At 42.1% G+C, this 22953-nt stretch overlaps 2 protein-coding genes across 3 annotated transcripts in view; one reads left to right on the forward strand and one right to left on the reverse strand.

The window, feature by feature from the left end:
- Nucleotides 1-5370: 5370 nt before the first annotated feature.
- Nucleotides 5371-10851, forward strand: anp32a (acidic (leucine-rich) nuclear phosphoprotein 32 family, member A). Of its 2 annotated transcripts, none has more exons than XM_064989011.1 (7): nucleotides 5371-5574; nucleotides 7848-7997; nucleotides 8146-8268; nucleotides 8567-8762; nucleotides 9044-9156; nucleotides 9416-9464; nucleotides 9629-10851. In XM_064989011.1, the coding sequence occupies exons 1-7, from the start codon at nucleotides 5521-5523 to the stop codon at nucleotides 9691-9693; spliced, it is 750 nt and encodes a 249-aa protein (XP_064845083.1). In that variant the 5' UTR covers nucleotides 5371-5520; the 3' UTR covers nucleotides 9694-10851. The 2 variants fall into 2 exon arrangements, with proteins under 2 accessions (XP_064845083.1, XP_064845075.1); XM_064989003.1 differs by having other exon boundaries at nucleotides 5373-5574; nucleotides 9626-10851.
- A 1466-nt stretch (nucleotides 10852-12317) lies between these two features.
- Nucleotides 12318-22953, reverse strand: part of LOC135552634 (coronin-2B-like) — a 36105-nt gene continuing 25469 nt past the window's right edge. Inside the window, 2 exon segments of the mRNA XM_064984364.1 lie at nucleotides 12318-14034; nucleotides 22745-22754. Coding sequence (XP_064840436.1) covers nucleotides 13894-14034; nucleotides 22745-22754 — 151 coding nt within the window. The 3' untranslated portion in view covers nucleotides 12318-13893.

The raw sequence follows: 22953 nt of genomic DNA on the forward strand, positions 1-22953 counted from the left end.
AGGGCAGCCGGGCGGGCTCAGTGTCAGGGCAGCCGGGCGGGCTCAGTGTCAGGGCAGCCGGGCGGGCTCAGTGTCAGGGCAGCCGGACGGGCTCAGTGTCAGGGAAGCCGGGCAGGCAGAACAGGTCAGAACCGGGAGGGCTAGAAAACAGAGACCAGAAAAATCAAGAGCACAGGGGAAAAACACGCTGATAGGCTTGACAATCAATGGTTACAAGTTATATAGGCTTTATAATCAATGGTTTTGAATAATGATGCTATCAAAAGAATGATTTAGTAAACCTAATTGCAGCTGCTTTGGGTGTCACACCCTGATCTGTTTCACCTGTATTTGTGCTTGTCTCCACCCCCCTCCAGGTGTCACCCATCTTCCCCATTATCCCCTGTGTATTTATACCTGTGTTCTTTGTTTGTCGCCAGTTTGTTTTGTCAAGCCTACCAGTGGGTTTTCCATGTGTCTGTCTTGCACTAGTGACTGTTTTCCAGCTTTCCCAGTTTTTGACCATCCTGCCTGCCATTCTGTGCCTTTCGGACTCTGTTCTGGATTACTGACCTCTGCCTGCCCTTGACCTGTCGTTGGCCTGCCCCCGTTTGTGTAATAAACTGTTGTTACTTTGAAATGGTCTGCATCTGTGTCTTCTCCTGAGCCGTGATAGGGAGATGTATAAACTTAAACAATAACAAGAGAACTGGACAACATTCACTGGGGTAGTGGGTTTTTAACCATTGTACTATAAGATGTACATTTCACTAGGGTCTTGTGTGCAAGTTTGTCGTGTGACTATTAAATGGGCTCTTTAGTATGCATGTCAAAGGAAATTAGTGTGCATTTCTCATCCCTGTCCTCCATGGGTGTTGCATTACAAGGCGCTGTCCTCAAAACTGCCAGAATCAATTAATATGAATAATGAATGTAGAGCAACTTGAGTTACCCCGTGAACCATAGAACCTTCTCCTGGCTCCTACCATTGTTCTCAAATATGCACATCACTTGAATTTAGCAGAAGAGGATCCTCAGCTAATTATTTATCAAAATAGGGGTCAAAAGATTTGTTGTCTTGGTATGACATTCAAATAGTTCAAATATAGGCTACCATACATGTGGTGGACGGAGAGAATTTTCTCCACTTATTAGAGAACTTTATTAGTCCATTTTGCAACAGAAATATCTATTGTATATCCCCTTCTCCCAGGTGGGCGTACACATGCAGTACTGTATATACACAAAGAGAAGTAGGGGTCAGAACAAGGGACAGACTGGACCAGTTTTGGGGTTAAAGGGTACAATGGCGGTAGTTAGCTCATGGGATTTTGAAGGACCCTCCAGATTCCCCCATCAGCTTGGGGATTCAAACCGGCAACCGCAGATTATCTTTGTGCCATTTAGTCAAACTCTGGATCCCAAGTTGTTATGAGGAACAGTCCACTGATACCCCAAGCATTAGGTTATAACTATCAAAATATACAAGGAAGTGACATTAGTGTTATGCCTCAAAATTAGCAACTTTATCTTCTGACATAGGATCCAATATTTATAGAATTGATCATCTGACACTATGTCATTCATTTGGACATTTCTAAATGTACTGAATGAATAATCATTTGCAGAACACTTCACTTTCCCTGGTTACCAACATTACATGTATGATAGTAGACTGTACATAGTGTGTGACTTTGTTTCCGTTAGCCAGATCTTCACAAATGTTTTGGGGTATGTATGTGTTCCCTCTATATGTTTATAAGGACGCTTCACCATAATCTTGTTTCCTCATCAACACCCCCCTCTTCTGGTAAAATTATTTTACTACAACATTATACTTTGTCAGGTCTCATTATGTTCAAAACTATTCTCTACCCTAAAGTACCATCTAGTGGATAGAAATAATCCCTACATATGGTATAGTGCAGTGGTTCTCAAACAAGGCTACGAGGACCACTGGGGGTACCTGGTCTATCCACAGGGGGTACTTGAGAAGACTCATGAGACCATAGGCTTACTGGTAAAATGCACATGAAAGGGTACTTCAGGGATACTCCAGCAGAGCAGAATGTGGGGAACCACTGGTCTAGTGCATAAAGAAGGACAACATACATTCAAGGTTGAAAATACTTTCAAAGTGAAAGATTGTTCATTTTTAGACCTTATGTGTTGAAATGTCTCTGATTTCTGAATTAACATTTTTCCACTTCAGAGTTAAAGTATTTTTTTTAAGCCAGCAGGTCAACTTTAAAGCCTTAGGGTAGAGAATAGTTCTGAACATATTGAGGCCTGACAAAGTATAGTGTTGTAGTAAAATAATTTTACCAGAAGCGAGGCTCCCGAGTGGCGCAGCGGTCTAAGGCACCACTGCATCTCAGTGCTAGAAGCGTCACTACAGACCCTGGTTCAACGGTCTAAGGCACTGCATCTCAGTGCTAGAAGCGTCACTACAGACCCTGGTTCAACGGTCTAAGGCACTGCATCTCAGTGCTAGAGGCGTCACTACAGACCCTAGTTCAACGGTCTAAGGCACTGCATCTCAGTGCTAGAAGTGTCACTACAGACCCTGGTTCAACGGTCTAAGGCACTGCATCTCAGTGCTAGAGGCGTCACTACAGACCCTGGTTCAACGGTCTAAGGCACTGCATCTCAGTGCTAGAAGCGTCACTACAGACCCTGGTTCAACGGTCTAAAGCACTGCATCTCAGTGCTGGAGGCGTCACTACAGACCCTAGTTCGATTCTAGGCTGTATCACAACCGGCTGTGATTGGAAGTCCCATAGGGCAGCCCACAATTGGCCCAGCATCATCCGGGTTTGGCCGAGGTAGGCCGTCATTGTAAATAAGAATTTGTTCTTAACTGACTTGCCTGGTTAAATAAAAACACATGGCTGCATCATCCTCCAATAATTAGTATGTTACCCCCAACAATTTAAAGTTGTGCTCTTGCAGCCATACTGGGCTGGCACATTTCCTTCTGGTGTTTCCAGCTCTTATATAAGAAATATCATACCCTGCTGATATATAATAATTACGTAATGCTGCCTGTCTGCTACATAGAAATAAAGTAGGCAATGCACTGTATCCACCACTAGATGGCAATGGTGTGGAGCTGTGCAGCTGTGACTGAACAGCCTAAATGAACTCAACAAAATGTGAATACATGAGCTTGATAGGCTTATTGAAGCAAAATGTATCTAGTCAAGCTAGTTGCAACATGACAACTAGGCCTATGTAAAAAACGAAATATCCCAAGCTCTTAGTATAGGCCTTTGGGCTACAAAACTGCCTTTGTGTAGGTCCTGAATCAACTTGATTCAAAACGACCACATCACACTCAAAGTTATATTACCTGCTAGGCAGGAGGAGGGACTGCAATGCATCTGGGCCTTTGGAATTAAAACATTACATTTGGGAAGTGGCATCTTTCATTCATACACACGTAGTACTCGTAAATGTGCATTTGTTAACTCTAGGCCACCATTCAACCTGTATTCATATTGTGCCAGTAGGCTACTCCTGTAACGTTGTTTCAGTTCAAACCAAAATAGATGGGAGAGTGCCGTTAAAGATACAGGCTGCATTATGTATGCCTGTGAATGCACTTCACATTTCCTCCAATTGTCGTATACCTGTGTAGTAACAAGGTCATTCCTACAAAGTAGCCTACTGGAGTTATACTGTTTAGGAATAGAAGCCTAGAAATTAGAATGTTTGGCTCCAGCTTAGCCTTAGCTACATAAGTGTTAGCTATATTAAGAAATATATTCCTCGTGTAACCAAAACCGGCCACTCCTCTTCATAGGCAAGTAGGCTTTTTGTAATGCACTTACAAAAGTAGTCTACTATGAAACGGCATGATGATAATAATAAGATGTTGCTTGTACACATCATCAGAGCAACCTGACCTGATAGTTACCTGATGTTGCTATTGTCCTACAAACGAGCCTGCCTATTCCCCTAGTCTCAAGCGGAAATGTTTGAGTTTGAGCTCGATTCAGAGCAAGGGAGGGAGAGATGGTTGCGGGAAAGGTCGAGCGACGTGGAAAACTGCTCTGCGCACAAGAAACACGCAGTATGCAGTTCTCCTCTCACATTCAAGGCAGAACAAGGGCATATAGTCAGAGGGACACACCCAGCGGAAATATGGTGCTGGCAAATGCGACAAACAGCAATACCCAAAAATGGTTCCAAATGATCCTGCAGGCACGGTGCGGAAACTGGCCAGGAAAGTGGAAGAAGACTGTCGAGAACGAAATTACCTGAAATGTACATGACATGAGCGACAGATTCTCATCAAATGTGTTCTCTCAGCCAGCAAAGTCGGTGCATTTGAGAAAAAAAACAATTAGTAGCGCGCAAAGCTTTACGTTTTCCATGCTTTTTAAAGCAATGTCGGAGCGCCATACAGAACTGACCTCAATGATAGGTAATGTTAATGATTTTTGTTCGTTTTTATCATCAATAAATTACATTTCACTGTATTGCATTTTGCTGGCAAGATGGCGCCGGCGTAGCCAAGTCAGGTGACCTTGTTTTTCTCCATCACCAGTGCATGATTGTTGGTTCATAAGAGATGCGGAAGTCAATGTAGCCTATTGTAGCCTACCTACACAATTGCAGTGGCTGGTTGGGATATGTGGTGAGACCATTGTTTCAATCCTGCACATGTAATGGCGGCAATGGGGGTCTCTGATGCGACCACTGTAATGTGTGAGTGGTTTCGGTGTGTCAATAAATTTTGGTGGCAACAATCCTGCATTCCACACATTCTTGGATATAAAAAACAGGAGTTTGGCTATGCATAAACCACTACGGCTAGGCTTACAAGTCACCAGATGTTGCCGCAGTTGCATGCTGCTCGTTCTTCATTAGCCTGTGTCGGGAAACGGGGCTTTGAGTTTTCCATGGGTCTAGTGCATAACGGCGTACTTATATAATTATGATGTTGTGGCCAAGGCCCAAAGCCAAAATGATGTTGGCAGCAGACTCGCCGAAACTCACAATGATAAAATGAGGAAGATGTCAAAAACGTCGATTGAAAGGTTTTAAGCACCGCACCTGCGTGCGTAATTAGCCCATCATTGAAGGTGTCCATAACCTACTTCAAAATTAAGGCAACATTTTGACAATATCTAAATGAATTGCTAAGGAGGATCCTCACTATTAAGCCACATTTCATCATTTAGTTGTGTGCTAAGTAAATCCTGATGGACAGATTTCAATGTTGATGTGTACATACTTTGGATGTCAACTTAAATACTGAACATACAACCAAACATTGTGTAGAAAACCCCACCCAATTTTATAATCGCCTTTTATTGGTGGGTGATCTTTTGTAAATCCTGTCCCCCTTTTTGTTGGCGATTGTAATTGGTCAATGGTGACGACAATCCCAACTCACATTCCCGCCTACCGAGGAGATCAAGTTTGAATGAACAACAGCAGTCTGTTCAAGGAGTAGTAGTAGCAATTTCAGTAAAAAAATACTTTTACGTCTGTATACTTTGTTTATAAAATCGGTGGACTGGTTTTCTCAAGATGGATATGAAGAAAAGAATTCATCTAGAATTGCGGAATCGCACGCCATCTGATGTAAGATAACGTTGAGATCGTATTGTTTGCAATTGTTTTAATGATGGTGTGATATGCAAAGGGTTACAAAGTTGTTTTCGTGAGTTAGCAATGTTGCCTTCACAGGGGCAGTTTGTGTTACATTGTTGCTGATATTTATCACCGTAATTGCCGCTCTAGACTTCGTAGACAACTTAATACGACTAGAAGGAAGCATGTCTGAAAGTGCAGTTGGTGATAATGCACCAATACACCTCATTTTCATATCAGTATTTAAAAGGCAAGCGTGAGCCATATTGCCTAATGGTAACTTTGTAGTCCTGAACGCGCCCTTTTCCTTCCCATCAACAAGGCGCATTCATAGCCTCTTTTCAGCTAATTCATTGTCAGTTCTCATACAATTAACGTTACTATTTTAGCGCCTGCATAGGCTACACAATGTCCTTGATTTTTGTACCCTGGCGATTGCTCGCTCACAACTTATTACGCAGCACAGGCTATACCTATTGGAAATGGTTTGGTAACCGATCTGGTCTGTCTACGGATTGTTTATCCAAAGATAGGCTAATTCCTAGCCTGTCAAATAGACGTGTGTATCGTTCGTTGGGTAGGCTATATTTACCGTGCATGGTAGGCTAGGCCTACTTCTTGTATTTGTTATAACAGCCTCGGTCTTAGTAACGTTAAGTACATAGCCTACACAACTAATTTAAAACCGCAATGAAAATGTTTTGTCCGTCCTAGGATTTTAGTGCAGGTTATCACGTGTCAAGAAACATCTCTCGGCTCATATTCTAAACAAGGTGCACATTCAGAGAATATCATGCATTGACATACTATTGCCGAATAAGAATCAAAAAAGCATGTTACAATGTTATACATTATAACTCGTTTGGTTACATAGGCTATTCGCATGCTTGGATTCCCACTTGAAAAACGATGAGTTTGACCCTGGTTTCAGTATCAAACAATAGAGAATCATTTTCTGTCAAGCAAAGCACATAAAACCGACAGGCAATTTCGGGCTGCGGTGCTCCAGTTTCAAGATCTAGGACAAGCCGCCATTTTACCGAGAAACAAAGGCAACGGTTTCTATCGAAGAAACCGTGTACATTGCTGTGCGTTCATTTAACACGAACGATAACAACCTTTTCCTGCATACCTTTAAACATATTGCAGTAGGCTACAATCCAAATCGTCAACTCTTTATGAGTAAGCCATAATGTAACGATTGGTTTTCTTACGCCTGCTGCCAACTTCCAATCGGCAGCCCCTCCTACTCGCTTGATGACCCATTGCACGACTCGTAGCAGGTTGTTTTCGCTTTTAGAGCAATGAAAATCGACAAATACACCCACACGTCGATCATTGTGCGTAGTTTACCCCCTATTTAGTCGAATTTGTTACGTGCGTAATACGTGCATAATTTGCGGATTTTGGCTCTCACCAGCAGCACAGATGGTCTGAACCAGGGTAGAATATAATACCAATGGTGTCCATTCAGCATAATGTTAATTTCAACCGTGAACAGACGTTGTTTTCATGGCAAATGTAATATACCAGAGGTGTCTGTGTTTTGCCTATGAGCTGGTTGGGTTCATTTGTGGGACTATGCCAATGGAATACAAGCAGCGGCACCAATTTTAAAATATAAATATTGGTCATTGTCCTTTTTGGACACCAATGAGAATCCGGGTGAGTCCTGTGCAAAACATTAGTCTGCATTGTGTCCCCAAAATGTGTGAATTGCAGAGGAGTGTACAAGCTGGGTACTATCATATTAATCACATATGTTTAATGTGAGTTCAATCTAAATGTGTATTACTACATGTACGTTCCTGTGAGAAATCACCTCCATGTATTTACCAAATAGTGATCCGTGGAACAAACAAGTTACCTGAAACTACCACCCAGATTCTGACTACTATGTTTAATAAATGATCAATTCATTAAAGCTCAAGCAACACATACCATCTGTTATGTAACATTTTCTGCACCAGACCAGTGTCAGAGGAGGCTGGTAGGGAGAGCTATAGCAGGACGGGCTCATTGGATTGGAATAAATGGAACAGAGTCAAACATGTGGATTCGATGTGTTTGATAGCGTTCCGTTCCGGCCATTCCAATGAGCCCGTCCTCCTATAGCTCCTACCACCAGCCTCCTCTGCTGTCAAATCTAGCTTTATGCAGACTCTGTTGCTTTGGGACCGCCCTCCCTCAAACTACAGACATACTGTAGTTACAGATTTGGAGTAAATAATCACTTTACATTTCCTATTCCTCTTGTTTTCCAGGTGAAAGAACTGGTGCTTGATAACTGTCGCTCAAACGAAGGCAAAATTGAGGGCCTCACAGATGAATTTGAAGAGTTGGAATTTCTAAGCACAATCAACGTTGGGTTGACGTCGGTCTCCAACTTGCCGAAGCTGAACAAGCTGAAAAAAGTTGGTTTTCTAAAAAAAATAAACAAAAGTATTATTGTTGCCATGCTATTAGCACTTTGTGCAGTAAAGTGAAAATCTGTTTTATGGATGTTCTGTTATGATGTTATGTTACTCTGCTCATTCAGTTGTTGCATTATTTTCTCCTCAGCTTGAACTCAGCGACAACAGGATCTCAGGTGGGCTGGACGTACTGGCGGAGAAATGTCCAAACCTCACACACCTAAACCTCAGTGGCAACAAAATTAAAGACCTCAGCACGATAGAACCTCTGGTATGCAGCGGGTGTCATGACAACGTAGTAGCTCTGTGTGTGTATATATACTATACTGAACTCTTGCCTCAAGGTGCTATTGGGTCTGAAAGGGAACCCTAATTGGACATAACATTGTCCAGAAAATACCTCATTCATCAAATGTACCTCCATAACTTATGTAAAGCTTTGAGGTAAACAATTAGCAACTAAACCTCCATAGTGTATATTTTAATCTCGTTGGAGTAGTCAGTATTAAAGAAAACAAACTAAGCCTAAATATTCATATTTCATCATCAATATTTCTCTTCGTTCACAGAAAAAATTAGAGACCCTCAAAAGCTTAGACTTGTTCAACTGCGAGGTGACCAACCTCAACGACTACAGAGACAACGTGTTCAAGCTCCTCCCCCAGTTGACGTACCTCGACGGCTATGACAAAGACGACAAGGAGGCGCCCGATTCGGACGCAGAGGCCTATGTGGAGGGACTGGATGATGACGATGACAGTGACGGTACGATTTAAGATCCACACTATTTAAAATGTTGATAAATAATATTCTGATTGGGCTGTGATTTGACAGATGGATATGAACCCATATAGCTCTGACATGACCTTTTGTGTTTTTCTAATGGTAATTATGTTCATGTTGTTGTTCAACGATTCCTTTTGTAACAACGGTATTATACCAAGTGACTGCAGTGAATGAGTTGCGTTATAACTATTGTAACGTTGTAGTCGCCCTTATGCATTTTTTTGATCACCTTAATAGGCTAATTCTATTTTCAACTGCAGAGGTAGATGAGGAGGAGGAAGAGGATGAGGATGAAGATGCCCCACCAAGAAAAGAGGAGGATGATGACGATGAGGAAGGTGAAGAAGAGGAAGAGGAGGACCTAAGTGGAGAGGTGAGACTTTGAGGATGGAGCTGCAATGATACTTTTATCTTGATCGACGCCTGCATGATAAGTTCAATTATTTACAATATTTAAAAAAAAAATGAATAAAGGGCCACACAAAATGATCTTATGACTTTAGTGATGCAGACTGGGCTGATGTTTACTAACCAGAAGGTGCATCTCAACCACTGCACTGTGACATCATTATTTGAATATGACTCAGGGCACATGACAAGAGAGATTCTGATCTGCATTTGTCTCCTCTTAGGAGGAAGAGGAGGAGTTGGACGGCAAGGAGAGTGATGAGGATAACGAAGGTGAGTGTGGTGGAATCTCACTGCTGTCACCAAATGCACAAGGTCACAGTATTGTGTGTAGCTTTGATATTGGGACTGATTTAAAAAAAAAATAACACGTCTACTTAAAAACCAAACTGAATGCTTTCCTGTTGAACGTGACCATTGACTTGTTTTCCTAGAAGAGGAGCGAGGTCTGAAGAGGAAAAGGGATCTAGACGAGGAAGCAGAGGAGGAGGAAGATGACTGAAGATGTGCTCACCACCAAGCTATGTTCTGATCAGACTGTTTTAACCTTGTACCCCCCTGTATTTGTCAGTTGTCATATATTGCAGTAGGCATGGGTAGTGTCATGGGCCAGCTGGGTAAAAGGTTGGTGTAAGGAAACAAGTTGACATTTTATTATTTTTTTCTTATTTCTTATTTCTTATTTTTTTTTTATTATTTTTTTTTGGTACCTTTTTTGATTCCTTGTATTCTACTCATATCTGTCCCCTGCAAACCACTGGAAGGGCAGAAGAGAACATTTCCTAAAAGTCCAATATTATTAGCGCTAACCTTTGTAAAGGTTTTGTTTTCTCAGTGATATTGATACCTTCTGTGTAAACGGATTTCTGATGATGATTTATGTATTTAAAGAGACAAACTACCAAAAAACCTTTTAGAAGTGCATGTCTGAAATAGATTTTAAAGTCGACTACTGGATTTCAAGTATGACAGTTTCCTATACCCTTTTCTTATTCGCTGTCTTTTTCTTTCAGTGTACATGAAGCGTTTTGTGGTGTCATCCGTGTGTTATTGTATGTGCTGTTTTCATCATGGAAACGGGTGTTTAAACGTTCATAGAATGGCCTGTATACAGGGCATCTTTTTAAGCAGAGTAAAGAATGTCTGCCTTTGTCACAATGTTTCTCCTTAACCCCTAGCTTTGATAGTTCGGAAATGACCTGTTATTTGTAAATACTGACCAAATCTATTTTTTTTCTATTACTCTTTGATAATGGCAGACATTTACACTTAATTAATTGTAATGATGAACTGTAGTAAGATATTGAATATCTGTGCAGCCGTACCCTAAAACAGGCTAATTGAATCTGGTACACGATTTCCATTTTCACCAAATTATATTCACAGAAATACTCACTGAATCCAAATTTGTTTTGGCAGTCCAACTCTTCAAGTCCATATTCGTCCCCCACCTATATAATACACCGCTGGGCAATGTGCAAAGAAAACACCTTTTGCATTTTCTTTTCTTAAACCATAGGGCAGTTCATGGTCAGATAGACCTACCTCAGTCATGTTCCCCTTCCATGTTTAACCCACTGTCATCAAAGCTAATTCCTTACCATGAGACAAACTTTTGATTTCCTCCCTTTCACTTCAATAAATATTTTTTTTTATACAAGTTGTGGTTTGTGGTCTTTTTTGAATTGCTTACATTGTCATCTAATAGTTGACAGCATTTTTGATCATCCCAGATGGTTGTGCTACCTTGTACCTGCTTCCTAACGTACTGTAGCCTACTACTGACATCATGTGGAGAACCCAGGTAGTTCATGCTGACGGAATCATCTGGTTTATCCACTCATTGCATTAACTTGACAAATTGATATTAGTTGTTGGGACTTGTCGATCAATGAGGTGAAACAGGATGTATTGTAGGCTAACTGACCCAGTACACAGTTCTGTCTTTCTGAGAGAATTGTCATTCTGCACAGTTTCATCAGCACATAGTACAACTAGGCATGTAGATGGTTATCGACCAATATTTACTACACCTATAGGCCATCATCATCATCATCATCTCCACCAAATGGTTTGTTATCCTCCCATTCCAACAATACTGCAGCGCTTTTCACTCACCTTGCATATTGCTGTGTGTTCACCAGAGCAACACACAGTGAATCCCCTCCTTTAGGCCACTTGAGACCTCTGTCATTCTCTACGGGCTGACCTGACCTTATCCACCATGTTCACCTTCACTGTTGCCAGTCTAGATGCCCACCGGGTGCTGTGCCTATAGCCTGGTGCTAGCCACCCACACCTGTAAGAGCTTAAGGCAACTTCTCCCACGTCCATATGGCATGACAACGAATGCCTGAGGAGTTGGCGAAAGCAAAATGAAACACCTGGCAACCACGCTACTCTACCTACATTTGTTTCCTAGGTGTCCTCATTGGATAAGGATTACAGTATAACATTTGATGGGACGGGGGACGGGGGGTCTTTACAAGGTATATGTTAGGGGTAAAGATGTCAATAATTACCTTGTGTAAGTAATATCGCTGTTGCATTCATTTAGTCAGTCAACCCCTGCGGAGTATGTTACCGATTATGACAATATTATGACAATGGTACATATAATGATTCCTCTCTAGAGGTATAGTATAGGTAACCTGAACTACAGGAAATATCAGAGAGTCTTAACTTGATTGGAATGGATCATGTGGAACACCATAGATTAACAATGTTGGTCACTTTCTGAAATAGAATATTCATAGCTGAATGTTATAAAGACAAATATTGTATTCATATTTCAGGTTTGATGTACTGTTACGTACAAAACCTAATTTCATTTTGACTAATATTCCAATTGACCAGATTTTAGTATGGTGTCGATTCAATCAAGAGAATACAGGATCTGTTTGAGTATAACGTTCTCAGCCAAATCGCCGCCATTTGGGTGAAAACATAATTCAACCACAAGTGTGTTAGCCATCATTTTCATGACCACGATTTCTCCCAAAGACATATGATGAATGTTTCTGCATAAAGAGTTAGCTAATAACATCATATATAACAAATAAATAGTAACAATAATACATTTTCCAACAAAACTTCTAAAGATAATGACTGAGGCGACAGACAAACTGCCCATTAAGACTACATTTGGGTTGCTGTATGCCAGGCTGAGCCAGAGCTGCAGCTTTTTACAGACAACACATTCTTAGGAGATGAAGAAAAAAAACTGTCTTGAAATACACCTCATTCATGTCCCTGTAAAACTCATCATCCTCATTCATGTCCCTGTAAAACTAATCTTCATTCATGTCCCTGTAAAACGCATCATCCACAGTAGTTGGAACTAGTAGAAGACTCTTCCACTGGGAGGTTGAGATGTTGCAGCTTTGCTGTGAGTTGGTTTGCAGTGGGTAGACCATGGGGGAGGATTGGGGGAGAAGGGGGAAGTCAATCTCTTTCTCCAGGTTAGTCTCTGGCGATGGCAGGGTGGAGGTTGAGATGTTGCAGCTTTGCTGTGAGTTGGTTTGCAGTGGGTAGACCATGGGGGAGGATTGGGGGAGAAGGGGGAAGTCAATCTCTTTCTCCAGGTTAGTCTCTGGCGATGGCAGGGTGGAGGTTGAGATGTTGCAGCTTTGCTGTGAGTTGGTTTGCAGTGGGTAGACCATGGGGAGGATTGGGGGAGAAGGGGGAAGTCAATCTCTTTCTCCAGGTTAGTCTCTGGCGATGGCAGGGTGGAGGTTGAGATGTTGCAGCTTTGCTGTGAGTTGGTTTGCAGTGGGTAGACCATGGGGGAGGATTGGGGGAGAAGGGGAAGTCAATCTCTTTCTCCAGGTTAGTCTCTGGCGATGGCAGGGTGGAGGTTGAGATGTTGCAGCTTTGCTGTGAGTTGGTTTGCAGTGGGTAGACCATGGGGGAGGATTGGGGGAGAAGGGGGAAGTCAATCTCTTTCCCCAGGTTAGTCTCTGGCGATGGCAGGGTGGAGGTTGAGATGTTGCAGCTTTGCTGTGAGTTGGTTTGCAGTGGGTAGACCATGGGGGAGGATTGGGGGAGAAGGGGGAAGTCAATCTCTTTCTCCAGGTTAGTCTCTGGCGTTGGCAGGGTGGAGGTTGAGATGTTGCAGCTTTGCTGTGAGTTGGTTTGCAGTGGGTAGACCATGGGGGAGGATTGGGGGAGAAGGGGGAAGTCAATCTCTTTCCCCAGGTTAGTCTCTGGCGATGGCAGGGTGGAGGTTGGAGGATTTGGGGGTGGCATTTCTGGGTGATGACAAAGGCGTTGCCAGGTGGACTCAGAGGGGCATGGCATGACATGGCAGGTGGGGTGTGAGGACCCCTGGGATACACTGATGATGCTCTGCAATAGGGGGAGGGGTGTATTGCGAGTGATGATGTAATAACTAATCATAATGAAACCAAACCGGATATCAGGATACATCTATCAACAGAATTTAAAAACATCTTATAACAATAAAATACATTACCAGTTGGTTATTATGTTATCAATTGAGGGATTTAACAGTGATGTCAATATGATGACATTATCGATAACAAAAATTGTTACACAAACGTTATAATCAGTATTTACATTATCCGGTGGCTATTACATTATCAATTGCAACAGGAAGTACAAATGATACACGATGAAAGGGAGGGAGGACGCTGGACGTGGCATAGTGGTGATGGTGGTGCCATAAGCTAGAGATCAGAGGTCAGACATTGTTTCCAACGGGGCTGACGTTCCTCAGGTTGTTGAGTTCCAGCTCCAGCTGGCGTATTTTAACGTCCTTGGTGTTCACTTCCTCCTTCAGCTTTCTCAGCTCTTCCTGCTGCCTGAAGAACATCCTCAGTAGCTACAGAACAGAACAGAGGGATCAGGGTCATATAGCGTCCTGTAGAACATCCCCAGGAACTACAGAATAGAGGGATCAGGGTCATATAGCGTCCTGTAGAACATCCCCAGGAACTACAGAATAGAGGGATCAGGGTCATATAGCGTCCTGTAGAACATCCCCAGGAACTACAGAATAGAGGGATCAGGGTCATATAGCGTCCTGTAGAACATCCCCAGGAACTACAGAATAGAGGGATCAGGGTCATATAGCGTCCTGTAGAACATCCCCAGGAACTACAGAATAGAGGGATCAGGGTCATATAGCGTCCTGTAGAACATCCCCAGGAACTACAGAATAGAGGGATCAGGGTCATATAGCGTCCTGTAGAACATCCCCAGGAACTACAGAATAGAGGGATCAGGGTCATATAGCGTCCTGTAGAACATCCCCAGGAACTACAGAATAGAGGGATCAGGGTCATATAGCGTCCTGTAGAACATCCCCAGGAACTACAGAATAGAGGGATCAGGGTCATATAGCGTCCTGTAGAACATCCCCAGGAACTACAGAATAGAGGGATCAGGGTCATATAGCGTCCTGTAGAACATCCCCAGGAACTACAGAATAGAGGGATCAGGGTCATATAGCGTCCTGTAGAACATCCCCAGGAACTACAGAATAGAGGGATCAGGGTCATATAGCGTCCTGTAGAACATCCCCAGGAACTACAGAATAGAGGGATCAGGGTCATATAGCGTCCTGTAGAACATCCCCAGGAACTACAGAATAGAGGGATCAGGGTCATATAGCGTCCTGTAGAACATCCCCAGGAACTACAGAATAGAGGGATCAGGGTCATATAGCGTCCTGTAGAACATCCCCAGGAACTACAGAATAGAGGGATCAGGGTCATATAGCGTCCTGTAGAACATCCCCAGGAACTACAGAATAGAGGGATCAGGGTCATATAGCGTCCTGTAGAACATCCCCAGGAACTACAGAATAGAGGGATCAGGGTCATATAGCGTCCTGTAGAACATCCCCAGGAACTACAGAATAGAGGGATCAGGGTCATATAGCGTCCTGTAGAACATCCCCAGGAACTACAGAATAGAGGGATCAGGGTCATATAGCGTCCTGTAGAACATCCCCAGGAACTACAGAATAGAGGGATCAGGGTCATATAGCGTCCTGTAGAACATCCCCAGGAACTACAGAATAGAGGGATCAGGGTCATATAGCGTCCTGTAGAACATCCCCAGGAACTACAGAATAGAGGGATCAGGGTCATATAGCGTCCTGTAGAACATCCCCAGGAACTACAGAATAGAGGGATCAGGGTCATATAGCGTCCTGTAGAACATCCCCAGGAACTACAGAATAGAGGGATCAGGGTCATATAGCGTCCTGTAGAACATCCCCAGGAACTACAGAATAGAGGGATCAGGGTCATATAGCGTCCTGTAGAACATCCCCAGGAACTACAGAATAGAGGGATCAGGGTCATATAGCGTCCTGTAGAACATCCCCAGGAACTACAGAATAGAGGGATCAGGGTCATATAGCGTCCTGTAGAACATCCCCAGGAACTACAGAATAGAGGGATCAGGGTCATATAGCGTCCTGTAGAACATCCCCAGGAACTACAGAATAGAGGGATCAGGGTCATATAGCGTCCTGTAGAACATCCCCAGGAACTACAGAATAGAGGGATCAGGGTCACATTATCTGTAGAACATCCCCAGGAACTACAGAATAGAGGGATCAGGGTCATATAGCGTCCTGTAGAACATCCCCAGGAACTACAGAATAGAGGGATCAGGGTCATATAGCGTCCTGTAGAACATCCCCAGGAACTACAGAAATAGAGGGATCAGGGTCATATAGCGTCCTGTAGAACATCCCCAGGAACTACAGAATAGAGGGATCAGGGTCACATAGCGTCCTGTAGAACATCCCCAGGAACTACAGAATAGAGGGATCAGGGTCATATAGCGTCCTGTGAACATCCCCAGGAACTACAGAATAGAGGGATCAGGGTCATATAGCGTCCTGTAGAACATCCCCAGGAACTACAGAATAGAGGGATCAGGGTCATATAGCGTCCTGTAGAACATCCCCAGGAACTACAGAATAGAGGGATCAGGGTCATATAGCGTCCTGTAGAACATCCCCAGGAACTACAGAATAGAGGGATCAGGGTCATATAGCGTCCTGTAGAACATCCCCAGGAACTACAGAATAGAGGGATCAGGGTCATATAGCGTCCTGTAGAACATCCCCAGGAACTACAGAATAGAGGGATCAGGGTCATATAGCGTCCTGTAGAACATCCCCAGGAACTACAGAATAGAGGGATCAGGGTCATATAGCGTCCTGTAGAACATCCCCAGGAACTACAGAATAGAGGGATCAGGGTCATATAGCGTCCTGTAGAACATCCCCAGGAACTACAGAATAGAGGGATCAGGGTCATATAGCGTCCTGTAGAACATCCCCAGGAACTACTACAGAATAGAGGGATCAGGGTCATATAGCGTCCTGTAGAACATCCCCAGGAACTACAGAATAGAGGGATCAGGGTCATATAGCGTCCTGTAGAACATCCCCAGGAACTACAGAATAGAGGGATCAGGGTCATATAGCGTCCTGTAGAACATCCCCAGGAACTACAGAATAGAGGGATCAGGGGTCCACAAACATCCCCAGGAACTACAGGTTAGAGATCCATAGCGACCTGAAGAACATCCCCTTGGAACTACAGGATCAGGGTCATTTAGCCCCTTAGAACATCCCCAGGAACTACAGAATAGAGGGTGTTATAGCGTCCTGTAGAACATCCCCACCAACTACACCTAGAGGGATCAGGGTCATTCCTTTCCTGTAGAACATCCCCAGGAACTACAGAATTTATCCAGGGTCCATAGCACACCTAGAACATCCCAGGAACTACAGACACATGAACATCCAGGAACTACAGATCAGGGTCATATGCGTCCTGTAGAACATCCCCAGGAACTACAGAATAGAGGGATCAGGGTCATATAGCGTCCTTAGAACCTTCCCTTAGAGGGTGCCTTGAACACAGGAACTACAGCTGGTTGGGATCACTGTCATAGCCCTTAGAACATCCCAGGAACTACAGATTAACACTAGTCCTGTAGAACATCAGGAACTATAGAATAGAGGGATCACACATATACGTCCTGTAGAACATCACCCAGGAACTACAGAATAGACATCAGACATCACATAGATGTACTGTAGAACATCCCCAGGAACTACACATAGAGGGATCAGGGTCACATACTGTATAACATCCCACACATCACTACAGAATCCTGATCTATAGCGTACCTGTAGAACATCCCAGGAACTACAGAATAGAGGGATGTAACATTCCTGTAGAACATCCCCAGGAACTACAGATAGAGGGATCAGGGTCATATAGCGTCCTGTAGAACATCCCCAGGAACTACAGAATAGAGGGATCAGGGTCATATACGTCCTGTAGAACATCCCCAGGAACTACAGAATAGAGGGATCAGGGTCATGCACTGTAGAACATCCCCAGGAACTACAGAATAGAGGGATCACCAGTCATATAGCGTCCTGTAGAACATCCCAGGAACTACAGAACAGAGGATCAGGGTCATATAGCCCTGTAGAACATCCCAGGAACTACAGATGATACTCATATAACGTCCTGTAGAACATGCAGGACACTACAGAATAGAGGGACAGGGTCATATAACCTGTTCCCCAGGAACTACAGAATAGAGGGATCAGGGTCATATAGCGTTTACATCCCCAGGAACTACAGAATAGACATGAGGGTCATAGTGATGAACCAGGATAAATGGATCCTGTAGAACATCCCCAGGAACTACAGAATAGAGGGATCAGGGTCATATAGCGTCCTGTAGAACATCCCCAGGAACTACAGAATAGAGGATCAGGGTCATATAGCGTCCTGTAGAACATCCCCAGGAACTACAGAATAGAGGGATCAGGGTCATATACCTGTAGAACATCCCCAGGAACTACAGAATAGAGGGATCAGGGTCATATAGCCCCTTAGAACATCACCAGAACTACAGAATGATAGGGTCATAAGCGTTACCTTAGAACATCCCCAGGAACTACAGAATTAGGGTCATATAGCCCTGTAGAACATTAGACACTACAGAATGAGGATCAGGGTACATATAGGTACCTGTAGAACATCCCCATAGAACTGCTACTAGAATCAGGGTCATTACCTTAGACATCACCAGGAACTACAGAATAGAGGGATAGGGTCATATAGCGTCCTTAGAACATCCCAGGAATACAGAATGCTAGGGATCAGGGTCATATAGCGTACCTGTAGAACATCCCCAGGAACTACAGAATAGAGGGATCAGGGTCATAACATTACCTTAGAACATCCCATAGTCCTGAACTACTGAATAAGAGGGATCAGGGTCATATAGCGTCCTGTAGAACATCCCCAGGAACACAGAATAGGGATCAGGTTACTGATAGCATTATAGACCATAGTCTGTAATTGTGCTCAGGAAGTCATTTGACATTTGCACCCCATTCCAAGTAGTATACACTCACCACCCACCAACTAACCTTCTTCCTTGTCCCTTTTCTTAACATTACCATTAGACATCACACATAGTGATGTTATCTGATAACACCTCGTTCTCTTAGACATCACGTTTTAGCAGGTCAATGCCGTTGACCACACACCTTTTTTTCCTTCACCATAGTGTGTTGAACACCAGCTGGTTGGGCTTCTGGTAGCCCTTCTTCAGGGACATTAACACTGGGTCACAAACACACACACACACACATAACATTACCTTAGACATCACACACACACACACCTTAGACATCACATAGTCCTGCTACTGTATAACATTACCTTAGACACACACACATAGTGATGTTACTGTATAACATTACCTTAGACATCACTATGAAAAGTGATGTTACTATATATTGATATAACATTACCTTAGACACTATATCATAAGGTGTACTGAATATTACTACAGATACACATGCACTTACCTTATACCATCACCATAGTGATGTTATTGGATAACATTACCTTGACATGCAACACCAGGAGTGATGTTACATGTTCCAATACTTTAGATCTCTGTTTATTCACATGTTTGTTGACCCTGCACTGATTCAACATTTCATCTGATTCAACTGCCCTGGATAAGATGAATGAGATGTGTTAGTGCAGGGCTTAACAAATACCATAGGTCTTTCCAGTAATGAATCGAGAAACTGCAATATGAAGTTACCTTAGAAGGGCATCACTATATGGAGATTACTGTATAACATTACCTTTAGACATCACCTCGCATAGTGATGTTACGTAGCCCATTACCTTAGACATCACACCTAGGGAGGGAATGGAGGGACCTTAGACATCACCATAGTCCTGCTACTGTATAACATTACCTTAGACATCACCATAGTGATGTTACTGTATAACATTACCTTAGACATCACCATAGTGATGTTACTGTATAACATTACCTTAGACATTACTATAGATGTTACTGTATAACATTACCTTGTTACTGTATAACATTACCTTAGACATCACCATAGTGATGTTACTGTATAACATTACCTTAGACATCACCATAGTGATGTTACTGTATAACATTACCTTAGACATCACCATAGTGATGTTACTGTATAACATTACCTTAGACATCACCATAGTGATGTTACTGTATAACATTACCTTAGACATCACTATAGTGATGTTACTGTATAACATTACCTTAAACATTACTATAGTGATGTTACTGTATAACATTACCTTAAACATCACTATAGTGATGTTACTGTATAACATTACCTTAGCCATCACTATAGTGATGTTACTGTATAACATTACCTTAAACATCACTATAGTGATGTTACTGTATAACATTACCTTAGACATCACTATAGTGATGTTACTGTATAACATTACCTTAGGCATCACTATAGTGATGTTACTGTATAACATTACCTTAGACATTACTATAGTGATGTTACTGTATAACATTACCTTAGACATCACATAGTGATACTACTGTATAACATTACCTTAGACATCACTATAGTGATGTTACTGTATAACATTACCTTAGACATCACTATAGTGATGTTACTGTATAACATTACCTTAGACATCACCATAGTGATGTTGTATAACATTACCTTAGACATCACCAAAGTCCTGCTACTGAACAACATTACCTTAGACATCACCATAGTCCTGCTACTGTATAACATTACCTTAGACATCACCATAGTGATGTTACTGTAGAACATTACATTAGACATTACCTTAGTCATGTTACTGTATAACATTACCTTAGCATCACCATAGTCCTACTGTATAACATTACCTTAGACATCACTATAGTGATATTACTGTATAACATTACCTTAGACATCACCATAGTGATGCTAAGTCATTACCTTAGACATCTACATAGTGATATCCTTTTAACATTACCTTCGCATCTCATCCAACACTTAACACACCTTGCATCACTATAGTGATGTTACTGTATAACATTACCTTAGACATCCATAGTCGCTGTCTCTCCCCCGTATAACATTCCTTAGACATCACCATATCCTTACTGTATAACATTACCTTAGACATCACTATAGTGATGTTACTGTATCAACCCATTACCTTAAACATTACTATAGTGATGTTACTGCATACCTTTGACATCACTATGTCCCCTATCCTCCATGCCGGCTACTGTATCATTACCTCCCGCATCACGTGGCTACGTACGACATCACTATAGTGATGTTACTGTATAACATTACCTTAGACATCACTATAGTGATGTTACTGTATAACATTACCTTAAACATCACTATAGTGATGTTACTGGCACATTACCTTAAACATCACTATAGTGATGTTCTATAACATTTTAGACCTCACTATAGTGATGTTACTGTATAAATTACCACTGTTACTATAACATTACCTTAAATTCCAAGCATCTGCCTATAACATTACCTTAGGAAGCATCACCTATAGTGATGTTACTGTATAACATTACCTTAGACATCACCATAGTGATGTTACTGTATAACATTACCTTAGACATCACCATTTTGAAACTGTATAGGTACCTTAGACATGATTACGTTTGTATAACATTACCTTAACATCACCATAGTCCTGTTACTGTATAACATTACCTTAGACTGATGTTACTGTATAACATTACCTTAGACTTCTCTCCAGATGAAATACCAGACATCACCATAGTGATGATATAACATTACCTACGCTTATATCTCCTCCTATAACTTCTTCCAGACCATTTACGGAGACCTTTACCTTAAACATCACCTCGTCATCAATAACATTACCTTAGACCTATAGTGATGCTACTGTAACCTTCCGTTAGACATCAGATAGTGATGTTCACTGTATAACATTACCTGAACATTACTATAGTATACTGTATAACATTACTTAACTACAGACTGTATCCATTACCTTACATCACTATAGTGATGTTACTCCATAACTACCTTGAACCGTATAACATTACCTTAGGACATCACCATAGTGATATTACTGTATAACATTACCTTAGACAGACTAGTCATGTTACTGTGACATTACTGACATCACCATAGGATGTTACTGAATAACATTACCTTAGACATCACATAGTGATGTTACTGTATCATCCTCTACCTTAGACATCACCATAGTGATATTACTGTATAACATTACCTTAGACATCACCTTAGATTACTGAATAACATTACCTGACATTACTATAGTGATGTTACACAGGTGGCTTAACATTCACCACTGGACATCACCATGCTACTGTATAACATTACCTTACATCTTATTCTCGCTATACACCAAGATGTTCACTTGGCTCTGTCATAACATACCTCTACTGTATAACATTACCTTAGACACACTTAGTGATTTCCTTTATAGACTTACTAAACATCACCATAGCTGTTACTGTATAACATTCTTAGACATACTACCATAGTGGATGTTACGGTATAACATTATAACACCACCTCAAGCTGAACATCACCATAGTCTAGTGATGCTTACTGTATAACATTACCTGACATCACCATATGATATTACTGTATACGGTTGACATTATCCATTTGTCCTCAACATTCCCTTAGACAACACTAAGAATTACCTTGGCGTGATACTGTATAACATTACCTTAGACATCACCATAGTGATCAAGGCGGTGTATAACATTACCTGTAGGTTCATGCTTAGACTTGACAACATCTTAGACATCACCATAGTGATATTCACTGTATAACAGGAAGCGGCGACATCACCATAGTGATATTACTAATCCACACTTGTCATCTCCCGTCTGGATTACTGCAACTCGCTAGTCACTGGGCTCCCTGCCTGTGCCATTGGTTACTCTATAACATTACCAGAACATCACCAGCCCGTCTACTGTATAACCTTACCTTAGAGTTCACTGTATAACATTACCTTAGACTACTGTCCACTGGCTTAGACCAGTTGATACTGTATGCTACTGACCATATACGGAACTGTGAGGGGAACTCCAGGCTCTGATCAGGCCCTACACAAACAAGGGCACATGTTCATCCACCCAACATTACCTTAGACATCACCATCAGCCCAGTTACTGTATAACATTATAACATCTACCTTGATATTACTGGAACAATCACACATCACGACACTACTGGACATGGGACAATTCACCATTCACATAGTGACATTACTGAAACAGATCTTCACAGGAATACATTACCTTAGACATACCATAGTCCTGCTACTGTATAACATTTAGACATTACCTTAGTCATGTTACTCCCTTAAATGATTTAGATGCACTGTAAAGTGCTGTTCCACTA

The sequence above is a fragment of the Oncorhynchus masou genome, chromosome 2 (assembly GCF_036934945.1).
Source record: "Oncorhynchus masou masou isolate Uvic2021 chromosome 2, UVic_Omas_1.1, whole genome shotgun sequence".
Taxonomy (NCBI): Eukaryota; Metazoa; Chordata; class Actinopteri; order Salmoniformes; family Salmonidae; genus Oncorhynchus; species Oncorhynchus masou.

Excerpts from the sequence above, each read along its gene's own strand:
- anp32a (XM_064989003.1), top strand. The coding sequence starts at position 5,521 with ATGGATATGAAGAAAAGAATTCATCTAGAATTGCGGAATCGCACGCCA. Across the intron at positions 8,269-8,566 it reads TCAGCACGATAGAACCTCTG|AAAAAATTAGAGACCCTCAA; the intron begins GTATGCAGCGGG and ends CTTCGTTCACAG. Across the intron at positions 9,465-9,625 it reads GAGTGATGAGGATAACGAAG|AAGAGGAGCGAGGTCTGAAG; the intron begins GTGAGTGTGGTG and ends TTGTTTTCCTAG.